Below are 24135 nucleotides of genomic sequence, written 5' to 3'. Positions count from 1 at the left end.
TATTCACAATTGCCAAGAGATGGAAACAACCCAAATGTTCTTCAACAGATGAGTGGATCAATAAAATGTGGTATATACACATGATGGAATACTATGTGGCTGTAAGAAGGAACAATGTCGTGAAACATATGACAACATGGATGAACCTTGAAGACATAATGCTGAGCGAAATAAGCCAGGCACAAAAAGAGAAATATTATATGCTACCACTAATGTGAACTTTGAAAAATGTAAAACAAATGGTTTATAATATAGAATGTAGGGGAACTAGTGATAAAGAGCAATTAAGGAAGGGGGAATGATAACCCAATAAGAACAGATAAGCTACGGTGGGCAAATTTAATGTTCTGGGAATGCCCAGGAATAACTGTGGTCTGTTAATTTCTGATGGGTATGGTAGGAACAAGTTCACAGAAATGTTACTATATTAGGTTATTTTCTTGGGGTAGAGTAGGAACATGTTGGAAGTAAATTAGTTACCTTAGGTTAGTTGTCTTTTTCTTACTCCCTTGTTATGGTTTGTTTGAAATGTTTCTTTTATTGTATGTTTTTTAAAAAAAAAATTTTTATATAGCTGATTTAAAAAAAAAGGAGTTAATTAAAAAAAAAATGAAAAAAAAATAAGCAGATCCCCCTTGAGGAGCTGGTGGAGAATGCAAGGGTGTTGGGCATCCACACCTTGATGGTTGTTGATGTGCTCACAGACATAGGGGACTGGTAGTTTGATGGGCTGAGCCCTCTACCACAGGACTTGCCCTTGGGAAGACTGTTGCTGAAAAGGAGAGGCTAGGCCTCCCTATAACTGTGCCTAAGAGCCTCCTCGTGAATACCTCTTTGTTGCTCAGATGTGGCCCTTTCTCTCTAGCTAAGCCAACTTGGCAGATGAAATCACTGTCCTCCCCCCCTACGTGGGATCTGACACCCAGGGGAGTGAATCTCCCTGGCAACATGGAATATGACTCCCAGGGAGGAATCTGGACTTAGCTTTGTAGGATGGAGAACATCTTCTTGACTAAAAGGGGGATGTGAAAAGAAATGAAATAAGCTTCAGTGGCAGAGAGATTCCAAAAGGAGCCAAGAGGTCACTCTGGTGGGCACTCTTACGCACAATATAGACAACCCTTTTTAGGTTCTAATGAATTGGAATAGCTAGCAGTAAATACCTGAAACTATCAAACAACTACCCAGAACCCATGAATCTTGAAGACGATTGTATAAAAAGGTAGCTTATGAGGGGTGACAATGGGATTGGGAAAGCCATATGGACCACACTCCGCTTTGTCTAGTTTATGGATGGATGAGTAGAAAAATGGGGGGGGGGGGGGGGAGAAGGAGGTACTCAGTGTTCTTTTTTCCTTTATTTGTTCTTTTTCACTTTAATTTTTATTCTTATTATTTTTGTGTGTGCGGTAACGAAAATGTCAAAAATTAATTTTGGTGATGAATGCACAACTACATAATGGTACTGTAGACAATTGAATGTACGCTTTTTTTGTATGACTGCATGGTATGTGAATATATCTCAATAAAAATGAATTAAAAAAAAGGGGGTAGGGTAAATGAAACTATGTGGTGGTAAGCCTTCTACACTCCACTTTAAAAAGTAAAATACTGATTCATGGGAGGGTGTAAAAAGTTAACTATGTACAACATAATGCTAGAACAAACACTAAAAAAATCTATGCAAAAAGACAGTAAAAACAATTTAAAATCAATCCTATACATACCAGCCATGAAAAATTGGAAACCAAAAGTAAGAAATATACCACATACAGCAGTGCCAACGAAAATGAAGTACTTGCATATAAATCTAATACAACATATACATGATCTGTATGCTAAGAACTATGAAACACTGACGAAAGACATAAAAAAGACCTAAATAAATTCAAAGATATACTGTGTCCAAGGGTTGGAAGACCCAGTATAAGAAGGATATCTTTTTCTTCAAATTGACCTGTAGATTTAATGTAATTTCATTCAAAAACCTCAGCATGATTTTTGTAGATATATATAAGCTGGTTATAAAATTTACATGGAAAGGCAAATGAATTAAAATAGCTGTAACAACTGTGAATAGGAAATATAGAAATTGCAGAATTATACCTACCTGATTTTAACACTTAAAAATAAGCTACAATTAACAAGATCCTGTGATACTGGCAAAGGACAGTCTGGGGAAATTATTTGTAAATCACATATCTAAAAAAGACCTTGTATCCAGGATATATAAAGAAATCTAAAAAACTCAACAGTAAGAAATCAACCCAATTTTAAAAAAATGGGCAAAAGGGTTGAACAGACACTTCACTAAGCAAGATTTACAAGAGGCAAACAGGAACATGAAAAGAAGTTAATCATCATTAACTTTTACGATAATGCAAAATGTAAAATAAACCATGATGAGAAGCCACTACAATGTTATGAGGGTGGATAAAATAAAAAAACACTGACAATACCAAGTGATGGCAAGGATGCATAGCAAATGGATCTCTCATACATTGCTGATAGGAATGCAAAATAGCCACCCTGAAAAACAGTTTAACATAACTCGGAAAGTGCTTATTCATGCAAAAAACTGAACACATTGAATAAAATCAAAGGACAGCCTTTTGTACAAGATAAACCTAAGTTCAGATTTGACTCTACCAATTCTTAACTCAATAGGTTGTGAATCTCAGTTTCTTAATTCATAAAATGGTAATAATATATATTTTAAATAATTATGGTAAATATTTAAAAAGATGAAATAGCATATATGAAGGATGTGTACAATGGCTTATAGATGACACTTGATAAATGTTATTTTCCAACCCTTCTCTCTTCTTCTCTTTTCCCTCTATGGAAGTGAGAATTATTGTGAGAATGTGACTATACAATGCCTGTCTATGACCAAGGGAATCAAATGAATATTTAATTTCATTGGGCATGTTTCACTGCCTCATTAATTCTTTACCCAAATAAAGCAGTGTTCTGTAAATAAGTTTGTGGTGGCCTGGAGCTATGTACCATAGAAAAGTATGTTCTTAACCTCAGTCCTTTCCTGTGAGTATGAATGCATTGTAAACAGGACCTTTTGTTGAGGTTACTTGCAGTTAAGGTGTGGCCCTACTCAATCAGGAGGGGTCTTAATCCTATTACTTGAGTCCTTTATAAGAAGAATGAAATTCAGAAAAAAGAGAGGAAGCCACAGAGAGTGCAGCCAGAAGCTGGAAGTCAAAGGAGTCTGGAAGAGAAGACAGGAGAGGCTGTTATGTGCATTACTGACAGAAAAGCCAAGGGCCAAGGATTGCTGGTAGACAGTTCCAGCATACCACAGTCTTCTGGAAAAAAGTATTACCTTGACAACACCTTGAGTTTGGACTTCTCCTAGCCTCAAAACCATGAGCCAATAAATTCCTGTTGTTTAAGCCAACCCATTTCCTGGTATTTGTGATAACAGCTGGGAAACTAAGACAAATCATAACACAAGTCTGGGCTATATTAAACGATTGAATTTTAGAAGATTGCATTATTTGGGATAACTGCTTGAGAGACTGAGAATTTAGTTTTATTTTTAACATTTAGTATATGTGGGGCTGGTGTTGACATAATCATGTATGCTGTAGTAATGCTTTATTGTTGGAAAAACTTTGGACTTTAAAAATGGGACCCATGAAGATTACAGTTAAATTAACATTTCCTCAGTAGGCCTGAGAATGAAGACAGCTCCCGAGAGGTCTAAGTCTTACAGAGACTAAGCACATTACATAAGCAAGGAGATAAGAATTTTGAACTTTATATTCTTTAGATTTGAATTGATAAGGACAAAGGGATTTAACTTTTATAAATAATTTTCCCCTGGAAATTTAATAGTGGGAGGAGGTAAGTATTGTTCAATTATTGGACATTCTTATATTATTGACAGTATATTATCTGCAGGATTTTTTTTTTTATTTTTTTTTCCATTTATTTTTTTTTAATTAAATTCAGTTTTATTGAAATACATTCACACACCATACAATCATCCATGATATACAATCCACTGTCCACAGTATGATAACATAGGTATGCGTTCATCACCACAATCTATCTCTGAACATTTTCCTTACATCAGAAAGAACCAGAACAAGAATAAAAAATAAAAGTGAAAAAAAACACCCAAATCATCCCCCCATCCCACCCCGTTTGTCCTTTAGTTTTTATCCCCATTCCTCCACTCATCCATACACTAGATAAAGGGGGTGTGATCCACAAGGTCTTCACAATCACACTGTCATCCCTTGTAATCTACATTATTATATAATTGTCTTCAGGAGTCCAGACTGCTGGGTTGGAGTTTGGTAGTTTCAGGTATTTACTTCTAGCTATTCCAATACATTAAAGCCTAAGAGGTGTTATCTATATAGTGCATAAGAATGTCCACCAGAGTGACCTCTCGACTCCATTTGGAATCTCTCAGCCACTGAAACTATTTCGTCTCATTTTGCATCCCCCTTTTGGTCAAGAAGATACTCTCAGTCCCACAATGCCGGGTCCACATTCTTCCCCGGGAGTCATACTCTGCGTTGCCAGGGAGATTTACACCCCTGGGAGTCGGGTCCCACGTAGCGGGGAGGGCAGCGAGTTCACCTGTCGAGATGGCTCAGTTAGAGAGAGAGAGGGCCACATCTGAGCAACAAAGAGGTACTCAGGGGGAGACTCTTAGGCACCATTACATACAACTTTAGACTCTCCTTTGTGGTAATGAGCTTCATAAGGGCAAGTCCCATGCTCGAGGGCTCAGCACATCAAACCGCCAGTCCCAATGTTTGTGACAACATACGCTAGGGGATAAGCATCTCAAAGTTTAGAGATAGGCCTTACAATTCAGGGATAGAGTTAACTGCTATAAGAGCTTACAATCTAGGGACTATTACAATTATTGTGTCCACGTTAGGCTATGTTCTAAGATTCAATTCTGAGTTTACACATTGTAGCTAGTCCATATTGGTGAGGCATCATCCCTCTCACCATGTTTTCTCCAACACTTTTACTCCTATATATATATTTTCCTACAATTTTATAGAGTTATATTCACATACCATACATTTATCCACAGTGTACATCAGTTGTTCATGGTATCATCATAAAGTTGTACATTTATCACCACAATCAGCACTTGAACATACTGATTACTACAATTTTTTTTTTTTTTTTTTTTAGCAATAAGAAAAAATGATAAAAAGAAAAATAACATGTCATACAATACAATATACTACTAAGGACAGCAAATAACACCACTACCAAGAATCCCGTATTACTTCCCTATATCCCCTTCTCATATACATTTAGCATTGGCATATTCCCTTTGTTACATTTAATGGAGGTATATAACAATGTTACTGTTGACCATAGACTCCAGTTTGCTTTGATTATGTTTTTTCCTGAATACCATCCCTTTTTCAAATTTCTACATGGTTGACATTCATTTGCTTTCCCACATTATCTGCAGGATTTTTATGCTGTCTTTTGGGCTCATGGTCTAACCATGTAAGCTCCAAAGGTAAAAATTAAGGGACATAGTAGAAGATAAAAAATAATAAAGAAAATGACTTTTCAGTAGGTTTCAGAGTGTTTGGAGTACATCTGGAGTTAATATACTTAATTTTAGACCTATTTAGAGTTTTCTAAAATCACCTTGAGCATTAAAAAATTATTATATAATTTCATGCATTATGCACTTAACAGCAAGAGACCCTTCATCTAATTTTTCTAAAATGATAGTATAATGTGAAGTTCAAAACACTAAATGAACAACTGGACAGTCAAATTCAGAAGAAAACAGGTTGTATCACTGTTGGTAAAAGCATCACTCTAACTCAGCCATTTAACAAAAGAAGACAGAGAACTTATCTGTACGGTAAGCAAAGAAGATTACTACCAAACTCAACCTTTCCTCAAATAATATTTCATATTATCTATAATATTCAATTACCATTTCCTCCTCTATATGCTTTCTGATCACTGGTAGGATAAACCAACTTTTCATCAGAAGTCTTCTTTTTCTTCTTTGGAGAAGCAGCTAAATAAATGTAATAAAACATTTATTTTTAATAAGGGTGATGACAGAATTATACAAATAGATTCTATTTATATTTTTATGCCCAACAGGTGAGCCATACGTTACTCTATACGTGGGATCTTGAAGACAAATTAGACAGGATGTAGGGATATGAAATGGGAGGAAAGAAAATCACCCTTGCAATATTATTCCCTCAAGTTAAAAGCTGTTCCTAGAGGGACAGAATTTTTTTCTGGCAGAAGACAAAAGCCACCTCCTGCTCAACTGGAGCAGGGCTTTTCCTCTATATGTCCATGCATGCCAGCATAGTGACTGATATGGAGAATCACCAGCCCACAGTGACTATGACAATTCTTAGATGTATCTTACAGTTTGGCATAAGCAACCATATACAACTTCCCCCCTTTGTAATAGAGCTAATTATAATTCCTGTTTCTAATCACTTAGTTGGGCAAAGGATCCTCCCTGCATGTGTGCTCAATGGATTTTCGTTAGATACGTGGAATGTAAAAGTGAGGTCTTCTCACTGACTGATGTTTCCTTCATCTCTCTGCCTCTCTCTGTCCTCTCCTGAAGTTGTCTACTTGGCGGAAGATGATGTTACTATAGTGGTATAATTCAATTTCATTTGTGAAATAGTTATCATTACTCTCTGTCACCTTGATAATACAAATTAATTCATTTATATTCTACTTCTTCCAAATTTGAGGTAGCAAATGTTTAAGATATCTATTGAAACCTTTTTCCTATTAGATGTCAAAGTAAACAGTTGAAGATAGATGTTCATGGTTGAAAATGTGATTTCTTATCTGAGGCATGAAGTAGGTACTGTGTTCATTCAGGAAACATGAATGTTATTTGAGATGGGACTTAAAGAAGGATAGGAATTTGATAAGAGATGGTGAAGAGATTATTTTAGAGTGAGGAAATGGCATAAACAGAGGGAAATTAGTGGGAAAGGTAAACTCTTTTAGGAATGGTTAGCGTAATTTGACTGGAACATGAAATACATTGAGTGCTTACGTTCGTTAGGGACTGTTGGGCTCTTATTAGGAATTATATATGACTATAATCTTTGTTTTCAGAAGATGAATCTGTGGCTCAGATAGGCTAAGTAATTTGCCCAAGGTCACATGGCTAGTAAACATGAAAGCAGGACTTGATCTTCAGCAGTCTGGACTGGCTCCAGAGTGTATGCATGTCAACCCTATACGACAGTTGCATTCTCCACGGATGTAGCATGAAATAAAGTTCAAAAGCTAGGCTGGGGCTGGACTAGGATAAATTCCTACCTAAGTAGCCTGATCTTCAAGGGGATATTTAAGCTTTGGGGGCAGGAGAAGAAACCACCTAAACAGACTTTTAAGTATTAATTAGGCACAGTGTACAAAACGGATTTGAGGAAGGGAGAAATAAGAGCCAAGGAAGACTAGTTAGGAATTCACTGGAGTAACACAGGGAGGCCTTGCCCTAGAAATAGAATTGAGGGGACAGATATGAGAAACTTGCTATGGTGACAGTTGCAGGGAAGATGATCATGACTTTTTCTGACACTATATAGTCACAGATAGTTCAAACAAGTCTACATTTTTTGCATCCTGGCCCTGAAATTCTCATTAATACCAGGGGGAAAACCTTTGGTTTTCTTATTTCATTGTAAATAAAAGGAGGCTGATAGAGTTTAGGCATAGCAAAGTCTATATACCTCCTTTTAAACTTCCATCTTTTTCTTTTTATTGCTTCCTTTGTTCCTTCCTCTTCCCCCCTCTGCCCCCCATCTTCTCTACTTTCTCCTTTCCTTCTTCCCTTTCTTTTTTTCCCAGTACCTCTTCCTTTTTACCCCAGTACTATCTTTTTGTTACTGGCTGGCAACATAGGAGCAACTCAGCAATTACCACACACAGCCTTTTAAAGTTTCAGTAGAAGAAAACAACATCATTCTAAGTATAAGGAGTTTGGTTAGAGCTGCAGTTCACGCAAACTTGTTTAGTGAATCACTTCATAAGATTGTTTTATTTTGTTATAATTTATATATATCAACTTTTCAACTTGAGCTGTAATGGGGAAATCCCTAGGACAGCCTAGCACAAAGCAGGTAGCAAGTACAAGCACACTAAGGAGCTTTACAAAAGCTTCCAAAACAGAAAAACAAAGGTAAACATCTACTTAGCTACATTGCCTTTTAGTGTTCTCACATGCACAATATGTCCAATTTGTCCTCTCTATACAAACTTACTTTTTTCCATCTCTTCTCCATTAAAGCCAATCTCTTGCATTTTTTGTAAATGATAAGCCATTTTTTTCTCTAGAAGGGCTTGTTTCTAAAATATTAAAGAACATGTATTTGTTAATATTATTTACTTTTTAGAAATGCATAGCAGATATTTAAAATGTAACAGTATATTAGAAACAAATAAATTACTGTCTTATGAGTTATAAGATTATACTGAGTTCAAATGTGGGAGGATAGTAAGGGGTAAATTTCCATCTGTAATCAACCAAGAGGAAGAATATATTTAACACTTAGATGCAATTTATCTCACTGTATACTTTTGGGAGACTGGTCCAGCTTTAGATCAGATTGGGTGTCTCATTCCATAGCTATCCTAGTGAACTTAAGCAATTTCTCAATCATCTTCAATTGCAGGGTTCCTGAATGGCTCAGCTATAAGTCACCCAGGGCCAACATAGACAAAACACAAAATATTGCATAAAATGTGACTTCCCTTTGTAAATATCAGGGCTAATACTGATACAAGATATACCAGAAAGAAGACAACTGAACCAAGAACGAACCTCAGAGATCCTAAGAGTGGCCCATGAAATATTCGGCAGAGAACAGACTGGCACAAGCATTTGAGGAAACAACACAAGCCACAAAATGACCATCCTCAAGGATGAGAGAACAGTGCTTGAACCTACTTAGGGCTGGAAATCATGCCTATTCCCACCAACCAGACTGGAAAATAGTCACAGAGTATTGGGTAAAGAACTAACATGGGTTTGCCTAGATAGTAGGGCATAATTTATCCCTAAACAAGATCTAATGATAGAATTGTTTCCAAATAAATTAACTGCATCCAAGAAAAAGGCTAAAGAGTATTTGTAAGAACAGGAAAATATTCAGCACCTCACAAGTAAAAATCACAATGTCTGGCATGGGATCAAAGACTATCAGCCATGTAAAGAAGTAGGAATGTATCACATATAAAGATGAGATGAATTACTGAAAATTGACCGAGAAATGACACAAATGTTAGAATTAACAGGTTAAAACACCTGTAAAGAAGAGACATGGAACCATGATATAAAAAGGACCAGAGTCAAATTTTTAACATGTGAGAAGAATAATACACTGGAAGCATTAATAACAGAGTACATATTGCTGAAGAAGGGAATCATTAACATGAATTCAGCAACACAAACCATCCAAAAGGAAACACTGAGAGAGGAAAAAAATGAAAAGGGCATCAAGGAGATGTTGGACAACTTCAAGTGGTCTAACATACATGTAACTGAAGTCCCTGAAGGAGAGGAGAGGGGTACAAAGAAATATTTGATAATAACTAAAATGTTCCTAATTTGATAAAAGCTATAAATTCACAGGTCCAAGAAGTGCAAAAACCCCATACATAAGAAACATAAGGTAAACTCTAAGAAGGCACATAATAAGCAAATTGCTCAAAACTGGTGACAGATATTTTTGAAAGTTTCCCCCCACCCCCCACCCAAAAAAGCTATGGTAACTAGAAACAAAGTTAAGAAAAATAGCAGATTTCTTATTGAAAGCAAAATAGAGAAGACAGTGGAACAGCATCTTTAAAAGCCAAATAGAAAACAAATATTACAATGACAGACGTAAAACTCACTATATTAATAATCACATTAAATATAAATGCTCTAAACACCTCAGTTAAAGGTAGAGATTGTCAGATTTGATAAATAAAGTGAAACTCAACTACATAAGAAGTGCTTATAAGAAAGAGGCTTTGAAAATAAATATACAGATAAGTTAAAAGTAAATGGAAGGAGAGGAGAAAATGCTCACAAGGGAATTGTTGAGACATGAAAAAAATTGGAATATGGACCATATGCTTTATGTCAATGCTAAATTCCTTGCACTTGATGGGTATACTTAAGGTGGTTACATAAGTAAGCATCCTGTTCTCAGAAAATGTACATGGAAGTGTTACGTGCTAGATGAACATGACATATGCAACATACTCTTAAATGTTTAGAAAACAGAGAAAGTGGTGAGAGAAAATGATACAGTATATGTGGCAAAATGCTAAGATTTGATAAATCTGGGAATCTGGGGAGTATGTTACTGTTCTATGTATTATTTCTGTATTATTTTTGCATATTCCTAATAACTTTGAAACTATTTTTTAGTTTAAAAAAACAAAAGAGAGAAAATGGTATGTCATGCTGAACTGTTTGAAAGAAAGCTAGAACCACTATATATTACAAAAGGTAATTTCAAAGCAAATAATATTACCAGGGACAAAAAGGCATTTTCCGAACAATAAAGGTGCCAAATCACCAGGAAGGAATGAAATCCTAACCATTTTTGCACCTAATAACTGAGCTTTAAATAAAATAAAAACTTGATAAAATACTGTAAGGAAAACAGACAAATCCAAAAATAGTTGAGAGATTTCAAATTCTGAAAGAATTTCAAAATTTTAATTTCAAAAATTTCAATAATTTCTGCAGAAATCCTGCAAGGATATAGAAAATTTGAACAGCACTATCAATTAACTTGATGTAATAAAGCACTTATAAACACAACAGCATACACATTTAATATAAATGATCAGAGTTTGGACCATAAAATAAATTACAAGTTTAAAAGGATTCAAGTCATATGCTAGTGTGTTCTCTGACCATAATAGGATTAAATTTGAAACCAATAAAAGATCTCCAGAAAAGCTCCAAATATTTGGGAACTACTTAACACACTTCTAAGTAATCAATATGTCAAAGAAGAAATCAAAAAGGAAATTCAAGTATGTTGAATTGAATAAAAATGCAAACACAATATATGAAAATCTATGGGCTCTTCTAAACCAGAACTAGAGAGAGAAATTTATAGAATTAAATGCCTATATTAGAAAAGAAGAAAGGCCTCAACTTAATGACTTCCTATTTAAGGAATCAGAAGAATTGCTTATAGTTAACTCAAAGTAAGTACAAGAAACAGGATATAATAAAGATCAGAATAGAAATCAATGAAATAGAAAACAAAAAAGCCAACAGATCATTAAAACTAAAAGCAGGTAATTTGATAAAACAGTATAAAGAAAAAAAATCTCTAGCCAAACTGATCAGGAATAATGACAGAAATCACAAATTACCAATACTAAGAATTATAGGTGATAGCACTACAAAATCTACAGATATTCAAAGAATAACAAATTCCACAATTTAGATAAACTAGAATAAAATCCTTAAAATACACAATCTATCAAAGCTCTTTCAAAAATAAACAAATGTAGTCCTGTAGACCTTTATCTATTAAGGAAACAGACCTATATTTCTTAAGAAAATTGATTATGTAGTTAAAAGCCTTCCCACAAAGAAAACTTGAGGCTGAAGTGGGCTTCACTAATTCATTTAAGAAAGAAATACCAATCCTAAACAAATTCTTCCAGAAAAGTGAAGACAGGGGAATCTCAACAAATAATATGAGACCAGTATTATCCTGATACCAAAATCTGGCAAACACGTTGTAAGAAAAGAAAACTATACCCCAAAAATCTCTCATGAACACAGATGCAAAATTCTAAAAATTTTAGCTATTTGATCCAATAATATTTACAAAGGATAACACAATCAGGCCATGTGAGATTAATCCATGCATTCAAAATTGGTTTAATATTCAAAAAGTAATTGCTATTATTCACCATAACAATAAGCTATGACAGGAAAATCATTTAAACCTTGAGAAATTCAGCATCCATTCTTGATGAAAATCTTTAGAAAACTAGGAATTGGAGAGAATTTCTTCAACATGATGAAAAGGTACCTATGAAAATCCTACAGTTAATATACTTAATGATGAAAGACTGGCTGCTTTCCTCTTGAGTTCAGCAACAAGGCAAAGTGTGTTCACTCTCACTGCTTCTATTCAACATTGTACTGGTGGTTCTAGGCAGTGCAATAGGCCAAGAAGAGAAATAGAAGACATCCACATTGGAAAGGAAGAAAAAAAAACTATCTTTATTCATAGATAACATTATAATCTATGTAGAATATCCATTGCAATCTAGAAAAAAAGCTTGTAGACCAAAAGGCTACTAGAATTAATAAGTGATTTTAGTAACACAAGATAAAAGAAACACAAAAATCAATTACATTTTTAGATACTAACCTCAGATGTTCAGAAATTGAAATTAAAAATGCAATTTACAATAGCATAAGAATTATGAAATACCTAGGGACGAATCCACCAAAAGAAGTGTAAACTACATAACAGTGATAAGAGTAATTAAGTAACCTAAATAAACTCAAAGACGTATCTTGTTCATGAGTCAAAAAATTCAATATTGTTAAAAGGTCAGTTGTGCCCAAACAGATCTAGAGAGTCAACACAATTCCAATCAAAATATCAGTAGGAGGTAGCCAACTCAATGGGAAAAAATTTTTGGAAACCATGTATCTGACAAAAGACTGATATCTTGCATATATAAAGAAATCCTACAACTAGTACAGACAGCCCAATTATAAAATGGGCAAAAGATATGAAGAGACAGTTCTCTGAAGGGGAAATACAAATGGCCAAAAAACACATGAAAAAATGTCCAGCTTCACTAGCTATTAGAGAGGTGCAAATTAAGACCACAATGAGATACCATCTCACACCAATTAGAATGGCTGCCATTAAACAAACAGGAAACTACAAATGCTGGAAAGGATGTGGAGAAATTGGAACTCTTATTCATTGTTGGCGGGACTGTATAATGGTACAGCCACTGTGGAAGTCAGTCTGGCAGTTCCTCAGAAAACTAGATATAGAGTTACCCTTCGATCCAGTGATTGCACTTCTTGGTATATACCCAGAAGATCTGAAAGCAGTGACACGAACAGATATCTGCATGCCAGTGTTCATAGCAGCATTATTCACAATTGCCAAGAGATGGAAACAACCCAGATGTCCTTCAACAGATGAGTGGATAAATAAAATGTGGTATATACACACCATGGAATACTATGCAGCAGTAAGAAGGAATGATATCGTGAAACATATGACAACTTGGATGAACCTTGAAGACAAAACGCTGAGTGCAATAAGCCAGGCACAAAAAGAGAAATACTATATGCTACCACTAATGTGAACATTGCTGGGGGAGAATGCATGGGATGTTGGGCTTCCCCACCTCAACGGTTGCTGATGTGCTCAAAGACATTGAGGACTGGTGGTTTGATGGGATGAGCCCTCAATCACGGGACTTGCCCTTGGGAAGACTGTTACTGCAAAGGAGAGGCTAGGCTGGCTTATAATTGTGCTTAAGTGTCTCCTCCTGAATGCCTCTTTGTTGCTCAGATGTGGCCCTCTCTCACTCTAGCTAAGCCAACTTGGCAGATGAAATCACTGTCCACCCCTCTACGTGGGATCTGACACCCATGGCAACGTGGCATATGATTCTCTGGGAGGAATCTGGACCCAGTGTCGTGTGATGGAGAACATCATCTTGACCAAAAGGGGGATGTGAAAGGAAATGAAATAAGCTACAGTGACAGAGAGATTCCAAAAGGAGCCAAGAGGTCACTCTGGTGGACACTCTTACGCACAATATAGACAACCCTTTTTAGGTTCTAATGAATTAGAATAGCTAGCAGTAAATACCCGGAACTATCAAACTACAACCCAGAACCCATGAATCTTGAATATGACTGTATAAAATGGTAGCTTATGAGGGGTGACAATGTGATTGGGAAAGCCATATGGACCACACTCCCCTTTGTCCAGTGTATGGACGGATGAGTAGAAAAATAGGGGAAGAAAAAAAAAAAGGTACCCAGCATTCTCTTTTCCTTTAATTGTTCTTTTTCACTTTAATTTTTATTCTTATTATTTGTGTGTGTGTGTGGTAATGAAAATGTCAAAAATTAATTTTGGTGATGAATGCACAACTATATAATGGTACTGTAAACAACTGAATGTATGCTTTGTTTTGTATGACTGCATGGTATGTGAATATATCTCAATAAAATTGAATTATTAAAAAATTCAGTAGGATATATATAGTAGAAATCAAAAGTGTGATTCTAAAATTCGTATGAAAATACAAAAGGGTTAGACTGGCCCAAACAACAGTGAAATAGAAGAGCAAACATGGAAGGCTATTACTACTGGTTTCAGGGATTATTAAAGGTATAATAATCAAGACAGTATAGTAAAAAAAACAGATCAAAAATCAGACTACAGTCCAGAAATAGACCCACACAACTGATATTTGACGAAGATGCAAAGGCAATTCAGTGTAGAAAGGATAATCTTTTCAACAAATGATACTGGAAAAACTGCATATGTATATGCTAAAAAACTAACTTCAATCCACATCTCTCATATAAAAATGAACTCAAGTTAGCTCATATTTAAAACCCAGAACTATAAAACTTATAGAAGAAAACACATAAGAAAATTTTTGAGACACTGGGTAAAGTAAAAGATGTATACTCTTAAAGACAATTTTAAGAGAATGGAAAGACAAGCTGTAGACTGGGAGAAAATATTTGCAAACACATACCCAATAAAGGACTTGTATTCAGAATATATAAAGAATTCCCTCAAAAAGCAATAAGCAAGCAAATGATTCAATTAAAATAAATGGGCAAAATATTTGAACAGGTATTTCATTAAGGTTAACCATAAAGCAAATAATCACTTACAAAGATGTTCAAATGCCATTAGTCTTTAAGAAAACGCAAATTAATACCACAAAGAGGTAATACTACACATCTACCAGAATGGCTAACATTAAATAGATTGTACCATACCAAGTGTGTAAGACTGTGCAGGAACTGGAACTCTCACACACTGCTGGTGAAAATACTAAATGATACAACCACTTCAGAAAAGAGTTTGGTAGTTTGCAAAAAAAGTTAAAAAAACATCCACCATATGATGCAGTCATTCTACTCCTACATGTTTACCGAAGAACATATGCACATACAAAGACTTTTCCATGAATGTTTGTAGCGGCTTTATTTGTGATAACCAAAAACTAGTAACAATCCAAATGTCCATCAAAAAGTGATGAAAAAACAAATTTTAGTATATCCATACAATGAAATACTTCTTAGAAATAAAAAGAATGAACTACTTGGCATAATCAGCAACATGGATGAAACTCAAAATAATTATGCTGAAAAGAATCCAAAAAATAAGAGTACAAATAGTATGATTCCATTTATACAAAACTTTAGAAAATGTAACTCATTTATAGACAGAATGTAGATAAGAGGGTGCCTAACAGTGGGGGGAGGGAAGGAGAGGACTGGTTATAGGATTACAAAGAAAAATGAAATTTCTGAGGTCTGGGAGTGATGCGTAAGTACACACTCCTGATTGTAATGATGATTTTGCATATACATACAAATGTCGGGATTCTACATGTAAATAAATGCTCTTTATGTTAATTATATCTCCATAAACCTGTTTAACAAAAACAGAAAACTAAATTTAGACAGAAGAAGATCACCTGATACTGCAGTTTGCAGAGAAAAACAAAACAGAAGGGAAGAAGAAATGTGTGATTACTATTTGTCCCAATGGTTGCAGTGCCTATGCATTCTTATGTATTTGTAAACCATATTTTTCTCCCAAAGCCCAAAATAGAATGATGGGATGAATAAAATTTCACAGAGAATATGTTATGGGTCGTATGGCCAAAAACTAAAGATTTTAAATAGCTGTAATTTATGTATAAGGGAGAATATACATAATGTCAAGTCTGAAAGAAAAAAATTAATATTGATAAACAAATGGGATGAAAACATCATATTAAAACAAGACTCAAAAAGACTAAAAATTTAGAAAAAGTCAATTGGAAACATCAATGATTCAAATTAGCTCTGACATTAACATGGCCAAGCAGCCTGCATAATGGACACTCCTAGTCCTATACTTTGATTTACTACACTAGCATCCACTAAAATTAACCAGGCCTCCTTGAATAGTAATTGGCATCAGGCAAAAAGCAAGAAAAACCTGGGACAGTTTGTCGCTTCCTAAAAGCAAATAATTTCAGAGATGTCTGGTAGCAATGTTGCAGAAAGAAGAGGACAACTTGGAGGGGACTCCCATTGAAAAAAGTGATGGAAATTTGAACATTAGAAAATGATAATTACTTAGTTGGAATAAGTTGAGCCTACCATATAAGCAATGAGCCTCTGACAATACTCCAAAAGGTACACTTAATAGAATAAAAGATAATCATACATAATTAAATTTCCAATTTGGTAAAAATACGTAGAGGGGCATATATTAATATAAAAACAAATTAGGTAAATCTTTCTTAGGTTTGGTCAACAATAAAATACCTAAAACAATGATTTAGAATTTTAAATCAATATTTGTTGACATGGAAAGTTGTCAACGAAATTTTATATTTCATTTTTATAAGTGAAAAAGCAGTCTACAATATAGCCTGTAAGGAATAATGATGAGTTTATTCATAAATATTCATAGAAATATTATGCAAGTGTACACACACACCAAAAAAGTTAAAAGGGTGGTGGTGGGATTATAGGAGACTTCTCCTTTTCTTTATACTGTTTTATACTCTAAATCATCAAAAAATTATTCAATATTTAAAAATTAAGCTAAAGACTGTCATTTAACTGGCAGGGAAAGATTGAGAACTTCAGGTGAGAATTTATAGTTCCAAGGAAACTTTAACCAGTTACATTATTTTTCTAACAGTTTAGGGTGTGACGGTAAGTCAAAAGTAGTTATATCAAATAATAGATAGGGTAGTACTACGTATATTATAGTGAAAGTAACATTTTCATAACTTTCAGTTTGGGGATAACTGGTCCATAGTAAACTCACAAAATACACTTTGAAAAATAAAACATAGTAAAGCTTCTCCTCAAACAGTCAAGTTAGAAGTCAAATCTCATCTTACCTTCCTGTCATTCTCTTCTCTGCTTCTACGCCGCTGTTCCTCAATTCTAGCTTCTCTTTTAACATCTTCTCCAATCTTTGTTAGAAGTAACATCTCTTTCATCTTCCATTCCTAGAGAGAACAGTTACTCTACTCATAATAGTACTTTTGTATTTTGTCCACCACCAACAAACAAGTCATATACTTGACAGTCATACACTGGCTTTAGAAAGAGCTTTTCTCACTATACATTTCTATTAGGAAAGCAGGCACAATTATTTTATTTAAAGAGCAGAAATTAGCTCATCTATATAGTTCATGGTATTAGGCTCACTATTTTATGTAATAACATAAATTATAACTGTGATAAAAAATTAAGGGGGTAAATTCTATATGCCTGAAATGACTTCCAGCCCTATGATGGGGAAGCTAAAATTTACAAATGAACCAACTGTACATAATTTTTCTCTCAATATTTTATATTTATCTCTCACCTCTTCAATTTTTTTACGAAGACTAAGTTTTCTTCTTGTGTGTTCCCGCTGTCGTCTTTCTTCTCTATCCATCCGGATTAGGCGTTGCTCCTCTGCTGTGCATTCAAGTTGTTCTAATTCTCTACTTATCATATCCAAGTATCTAAATAAAAGTGCAAATGTTAGTGATGATGAATGGGTTATTTTCCTTACGATGGCAAATCTGTTTTGATATTCCCAAACCACCTCCCTGCTTCCTTTCTATTTCTTGAACTACAGGAATTTTCATTTTTCTCTCAGCCATGTTCATGGACCTTTAAAAGTCAGCCACCAACTCATCATGCTTCACTTATTATACAGGTCTCCCCTGCTATACCAGTATCTGTTATCATGGCCAAGACAATGGTAAAATATGGTGCAGTGTTACTGAAATCAAGTCACAGTAAGTACAAATAACTTAGTAGATTATGATACAAATCAACTGAAGCAATGGCTTCAAAACTGGGGGGAAAAAAACAGTAGATGTGAATATCTTGAGAAAAAATTGAGTACTAGGTTCCCTGTAATTTACAAGTTCTTGAACAGACCTCCTATTTGTAGTCTGAGTCTCTGGTGGCCCAGTATATATTATGACACTATCATGAAATGATATCATGGAATATAAAAGTCTTACAATGGAGCTCTACATCTCAACCCCAGTGAAGGAGGAAGAAAAAGAATAATAATTCATCCTTCATCCCCTAAGAAATGAGCTTGCCAGGGAATGGAAACATTTGAATGTGTGTGGGGAATAGCTGAATGAGCTTACAGTTTCTTGGAAATAACACATTTATACATCATCAGATTAAGGTATATTAAACCTCCTTTTTTGACCTTGTACTAACTTCTTCAAACCTAATACGGTCAGACCTCAAAAATGAATCATCAGCAAATGCTATTGTTTGAGGCATGCGCTAAAGTCACATTCTCTCCCTCTCCTACTATGGAAAGAATTTTGGATCTGATTTTTCCTCCAGTTATTAGTCAGGCTTACCTCTTGGGCTCCCAGAAGCCCTAACTTCTCTGGCAGAAATTCCTCTTTCTAGCCTTGGTACCAAAGTTTCCAATCCCTGTACCTCTTTGTCTCCCTTCCTTCTCTTCGCAGAAAGGGCTAGAGGGGAGTCAAATAGTATCTACTACTTTTTTTTAAAATCTTGCCTTCAATTCTTTCTAGTATTTTCCAAATTATCTGGGCCCACAAGATTTACACAAAATATGCATTAATTTCAATCTTACCTGTGCCTTATTAACCATTCCTGGTCCTTCATAGATTGAGTGCCATCCTGTAACAACCAGTTTTGGAACTGAGCAACATCAGAACTTTCAGGGCTTTGGTTGTTTTCCTGTAGTTTATTTACTTGTTTTGCAAGTATTTTCTTAAAAAAAAAAAAGGTATATATGTATGTGTGTGTGTGTACATCTATATAAAATATATATAAACAAAATGTCTTTTACATTTTCCAAAAATAAAACTGTCCTTTGATATACCTTTTTTATATTTAGGATTTAGTAAGATTCCTATACTTGACTGTTTAACTACATTTAAATCTATTTTACATCCATTCCAGTCAACTGAACCAAAGTAAAGATCTCTCTCTGAGAAAAAAAAAAGTTAAATCTTTCATTGTATTTTACTCACCGTTCTGAAAAAATGAAATGAAAATATGGGAGAAGAAGAGAAACTCTCTAGTCACACAGAAGAAGAAAAGGGGGGGAAGTATAGAACAATTAAAAGTATAGCAATCACTCTCATTTTTATCCAAATCTCTTAACCTCAGAACATAAATTTGCACACACATACAAACCATACCTTTCTCAATTTTATCCAACTCTCTTGAGACTAAAACATGAATTCAAACACCTCTGAATCATAAATCTAAAGGAAAACAGTGTCTATACCTGCTAACTCTAAATGCAATCATTCCACTTCACCTTTAACACCAACTTTTTTTTAAACTTGTTGAATACAGTGTGCACGTCACCTGTTGAACACTGCAGCTATTCCTATTGTTTCTCTCCTTTTACTCCAGCTGTTTTGAGTGTCAGCTTAAGAATCTTGCTGCTACAATAAACTCTTCCTAATGGCCCAAGCACAGGTAGAAGGCACACATCTGAGAGGTAATTTAATTACTGACTGAATCATTCCAGCTACCACTGGCATATTAATAGATGACCTGGTCCCCTTCCCCCTTTAACACAACATAGCAACATTAAAATATTGTTTATTCCTGCTCAAAATTTTCATTTGGAAATCTTATGATTAGTTACCTCCATAATAAAAGGACAAAATAGTATAATATTCAACAAACCTTTCTTCCAAACTTTCTGTAAAGAAAACAAGTTTAAGTATTTAACTTACTTGTTCTCTTATATAGTTTCTTTCGAAGTCTAATTTTAAACTGGTAAGATATTGTCTGTACTTATTCAATTCCCTTAAGGTACATACAATCTAAAAAACAAAACAAAACAAAAATACATAAATACAAATATTTAACAATATAGCAATCACTTTCTAGAGCAACAATAGTAATAACATACACTTTGGGAACAAGAGTAATAACTAATAAGAGTAATAACAACTTTGGCTAATATTCTGTAAGCAGTATCTCTCTATAATTGTTAATCACAAGGAAATTTCTGCCCAAATGATATTATTTTATTAATATGGTTTATACCATAATAAGGGATTTACTATACACAATTAATTTGAGTTACTAAAATAAAATACAAATGTAATAACAATGTTTAACCCCAATAAGAATGTATTCTATCACATGGAATTTTGCTAGGCTCTCATTTTTCTCAAGTTTTTAAAAAGTTTGAGACAAGCATTCCTTGTCAAGTATACAGTGCCACTGGAGATAAAGAGGACTATGATACAGCAGGAGAAATTATTTCTGTATCTTTATACTCTCCAATCATTTGGTAATTATCTTTTGATAATGTCAAAGAAAAAAACAGTGAAGAAAGAAGTTTCTTTCACATAGAAACAATAGCTTCCTTATTTTTCTTGAAACAAATATTGAGTAATTTATGGAATGTCCAGTAAGTATTATCTAATAACCAATTAAAAGGTGATACATGCCCCCAGTGAGGTAGAGAAGCAAGCTTATGTCAAGTCTTAAAAGGATTTTACTGATAAATAAAAAATGTTCTTCAACCCACTTTATTATTGCTGGTGATGTAGCCACCTTTTTTTAATCTCCTCAGGATATCTTTGCGTTGATAGTATGCTTTTAAATGTGGATCATGGAGATTTTTATATTGGTTTTCCAAAAGTCGACAATAAGGATCAGCCAGGTTAAAACCATAAGAAGGTCGAAAAAGCTACAAAAAGACATTCAAAAAATATTACAAATATAAAATTAATGAATCTCACTTTAAGAAATCATCTTGTTGAAATGACTAGAATGTTCGTTGAAAATAAAACATGCAAGAAGTGTCTGAAGTGAGGGAAACCAACAACAGAAAGATTTAGGAATTGCCTTTTCCCTTCCTCTCTTCCCTACCTGCTTGAATTATTTAAATCTCCACCTTCAGAATTAGTTCCTCCCCTGATCCCCATAAGCCCCTGACTTTGACCCAAAGAAGAAAGGAGAAGGGAATAGATTAGGAAACTAGATTCCCTGTACTGGTTGGAATCCCAAAAAAGACCATTTTCTTTTAATCCATTCTTGTGGGGTTAGACCTATTGTGGGTGGGACCTTTTTATTAGGTTATTTCAATTGAAATATGACCCTGCCCATTCAAGGTAGGTCGTAATCCTTTACTGGAGTCCTTTGTGAAGAGGATAAAAGACAGTAAAAGCCCACGGGAGCCAAGAAAGCCACTAAAACCAGAACCCAGGAGAGAAGGACCAGCAGCCATCGCCATGTGCTTTCCCATATGACAGAGGAATCCTGGATGCCAGCAGCCTTTCCTCAGAGAAGGAATCTTCTTCCTGATGCCTTAATTTGGACATTTTCACGGTCTTAGAACTATAAATTTGTAAACTAATAAATCCCCATTGGAAAAACCAACCGATTTCTGATATATTGGATTCTGGCAATTTTAGAAATCCAAAACACCCTGATTATGGATGCTTCCCTGAGAAAGCAAAGAAAGGTATCCTATAGAACAACATCTTAATCCAGTGAGAATTCAGATAGGAAGCCTGTATCTTTTCCAGAAAGGAAGCAATCAACAGTCATGAGGAAAGGAGTGGATTGTCTCCTTTAGATGTTGACATTTGACTGTCAACTTCTTATGTTATTTCAAAACCAAACTCTGCTACTGACCTATAAACCAAGAATACCTTTTAGCAAATCCATTCATTAGAACCAGAGTAACCCTTCTGCTGTCAATTAAAATAATTGATTTCCCTTAAACATACACACACACACACACACACACACACACACAAACTAAATCTAAATATAAAGCATTATTTCATTGAGGAGAATGTACCAAAAGAAAAATGAAGATCTCACAACGTCACTCTTTGGGGAACTAGTCTGGTGCCTAATTATTAAATCAATACAATTTGGGGAGAATATAATAAAGAATAGAGAGAAATATTTTTTACAAAGTAGTTTACAAGTGAATTAATGTTCAACAGAGAACAGAGAAAGGCAATATAGCAAACAATATAAGTGAGGAAGCTCACAAAAGACAGAACTAAGTTTACACACCAAAGAAGAATGACAGGAGTTATGGAATAGGTTTCAAGCCTGCTTTAGGAAAGCTAGTTAGTGTGCATGTGACTCAGTCAATTTGTGAGAGGCTGGCATATTTTTAGTTAGATATTTTTCTAATAGAACAGATTGGTTTTCAAAAAGGGAAATTATATTTTTCCAGCAACAAAACTCACTTTAAGAAACCATGTTTATTATACATGTATCAAATACCAAGAGGCCCTAGTCATTTCTGATGACATCATAGATAGCAGAAGGATAAGGAAATCACTCAGAATTCTTTCTTTACATAACTTCTTGCTCTGGTGATGAAGAATATGAACAATAATGTAGTACACCTTCTTTAGCCTTGGCCACTTAGTCAAGGGCTGCGAAGTTGGAGTGAGAGAGGGTGAAGACTAAAAACATGAAAGGGTTTGAGAGAAGTACCCACTACAACCCAGTACAATTAAGTGTTGTGTGAAATATAAACCAAGGGCAGTGCTAAGAATTGCTGAAGGATGGCTCAAATTCACAGATTAGGGAGGAGAGGAAAGGGTGTGCCAGGTTTTGGAAGCAAGGTGGGCACAGAAGTATTAGAAGTATGAGTAGATAGAAAGGCAGCCTGAAGAAGCTAAGACTGGGGTGGAGAAAACCAGGGAAGGGGAGACTGGGGCCTTTTTTCATTAAAGTCAAGTTAAGATACTAAACAAATTAACTCATTAACTCCACCTTTTCACTGTTTGTGTGAAAGAGAATTTGGCTCAAAACAAAATCATATATAAGTGTTTTTTAATGAGGGTTTAGTCTTAGTTATTATTAGTTGAAATCATAACTATTAAATGCCAACTGGCACTGATAACATCTTACCTTCCAATCATACGCTTCCTTAAATAAATCAAAATTCACTAAATTAGTATTTAATAAGTTTTATTTAAAATTTAACCTGTTTTCCTAAAATTACAAATTAAAAGACAGAACTAAGAATCTAAACCTTTTGGCTCCTGATTCTGTACAAAAGATACTAGATGGAATTGCTTGACATTCACCCCACACAATACCTTTGGTTAGATGTGGGTATGATTATTTTATCCCTGTGACTGTTAAAGCAAATTCCATTAAGGGGCAGTTTTTATGATGTAGCTTCTGAATTTAACGGCCACTGTTAAGAAGTAAATAAAATCAATGTAAAACATTAAAAATCAGTTTACCTTTTCACTTAAATTAGTAGTATAGTATACAGCATTGCTTCCTGGAATCAAAGGCAGCTTGACCCCTAGAGGCAGATCCAATAGTTGAGCCGCTCCGATCCCTGGAAAGTGGGTTTTGTGCGCGCCCTGTCAGATACAATTTTAGAGTTTTGTCTTTTCCTTTAGGAATTATTCACTTAATTGAGGCCAACGTACTTCCACTTCAATGGGCTGATACCTCCAAGAAAAACCAAGAATCATACACTCAAGTTTGAAGCCTACTCTAAAGGAAACCTCGGAAGGCCTCCCGCTTCCGGGATAACTTGCTCTCCTCAAGACTTTCTCCAGCGCCAGCTGCAGCACCCGCCCACCGCTGCACCGCAGGAGGACACCGGAAGCTGGACGGTTAAGAACCGCCCCTTCCCCTCCTCGGCGATACCTCCCACTCCCCGCCCCAGACCAGGCTTTGCTGCCCCGCGGAACCAGACGCTGGCAGGTGGGCGGTCACTCACCTCTCCGCATTGGCGGTTGTCTGCGGCTAGGCCGCTGGTGGCCGTCTTGGTGGCAGCGGTATCGGCAGCTTTGGAGCAGGCACTGAGGTACAGCTCCATGGCCGCCTTGGGC

The 24135-nt window shown here is 35.2% G+C and overlaps 1 protein-coding gene across 1 annotated transcript in view; it reads right to left on the bottom strand.

Annotated features, from left to right (window-relative positions):
- Positions 1 to 24122, bottom strand: part of FSIP2 (fibrous sheath interacting protein 2) — a 129320-nt gene extending 105198 nt beyond the window's left edge. Inside the window, exons 1-9 of the mRNA XM_037849900.1 lie at positions 24024 to 24122; positions 23533 to 23658; positions 20835 to 20996; positions 20029 to 20118; positions 18906 to 19045; positions 17652 to 17793; positions 17179 to 17289; positions 8280 to 8364; positions 5957 to 6043 (exon numbers count right to left, since the gene is read on the bottom strand). Coding sequence (XP_037705828.1) covers positions 5957 to 6043; positions 8280 to 8364; positions 17179 to 17289; positions 17652 to 17793; positions 18906 to 19045; positions 20029 to 20118; positions 20835 to 20996; positions 23533 to 23658; positions 24024 to 24122 — 1042 coding nt within the window. The remainder of the gene's footprint in view (positions 1 to 5956; positions 6044 to 8279; positions 8365 to 17178; positions 17290 to 17651; positions 17794 to 18905; positions 19046 to 20028; positions 20119 to 20834; positions 20997 to 23532; positions 23659 to 24023) is intronic.
- Between the last annotated feature and the right edge of the window lie 13 nt (positions 24123 to 24135).

Source organism: Choloepus didactylus, chromosome 9, assembly GCF_015220235.1.
Source record: "Choloepus didactylus isolate mChoDid1 chromosome 9, mChoDid1.pri, whole genome shotgun sequence".
NCBI classification, from domain to species: Eukaryota; Metazoa; Chordata; class Mammalia; order Pilosa; family Megalonychidae; genus Choloepus; species Choloepus didactylus.
The sequence above is the reverse complement of the archived record's forward strand: the minus strand, read 5'-3'. Positions and strand labels throughout refer to the sequence as shown.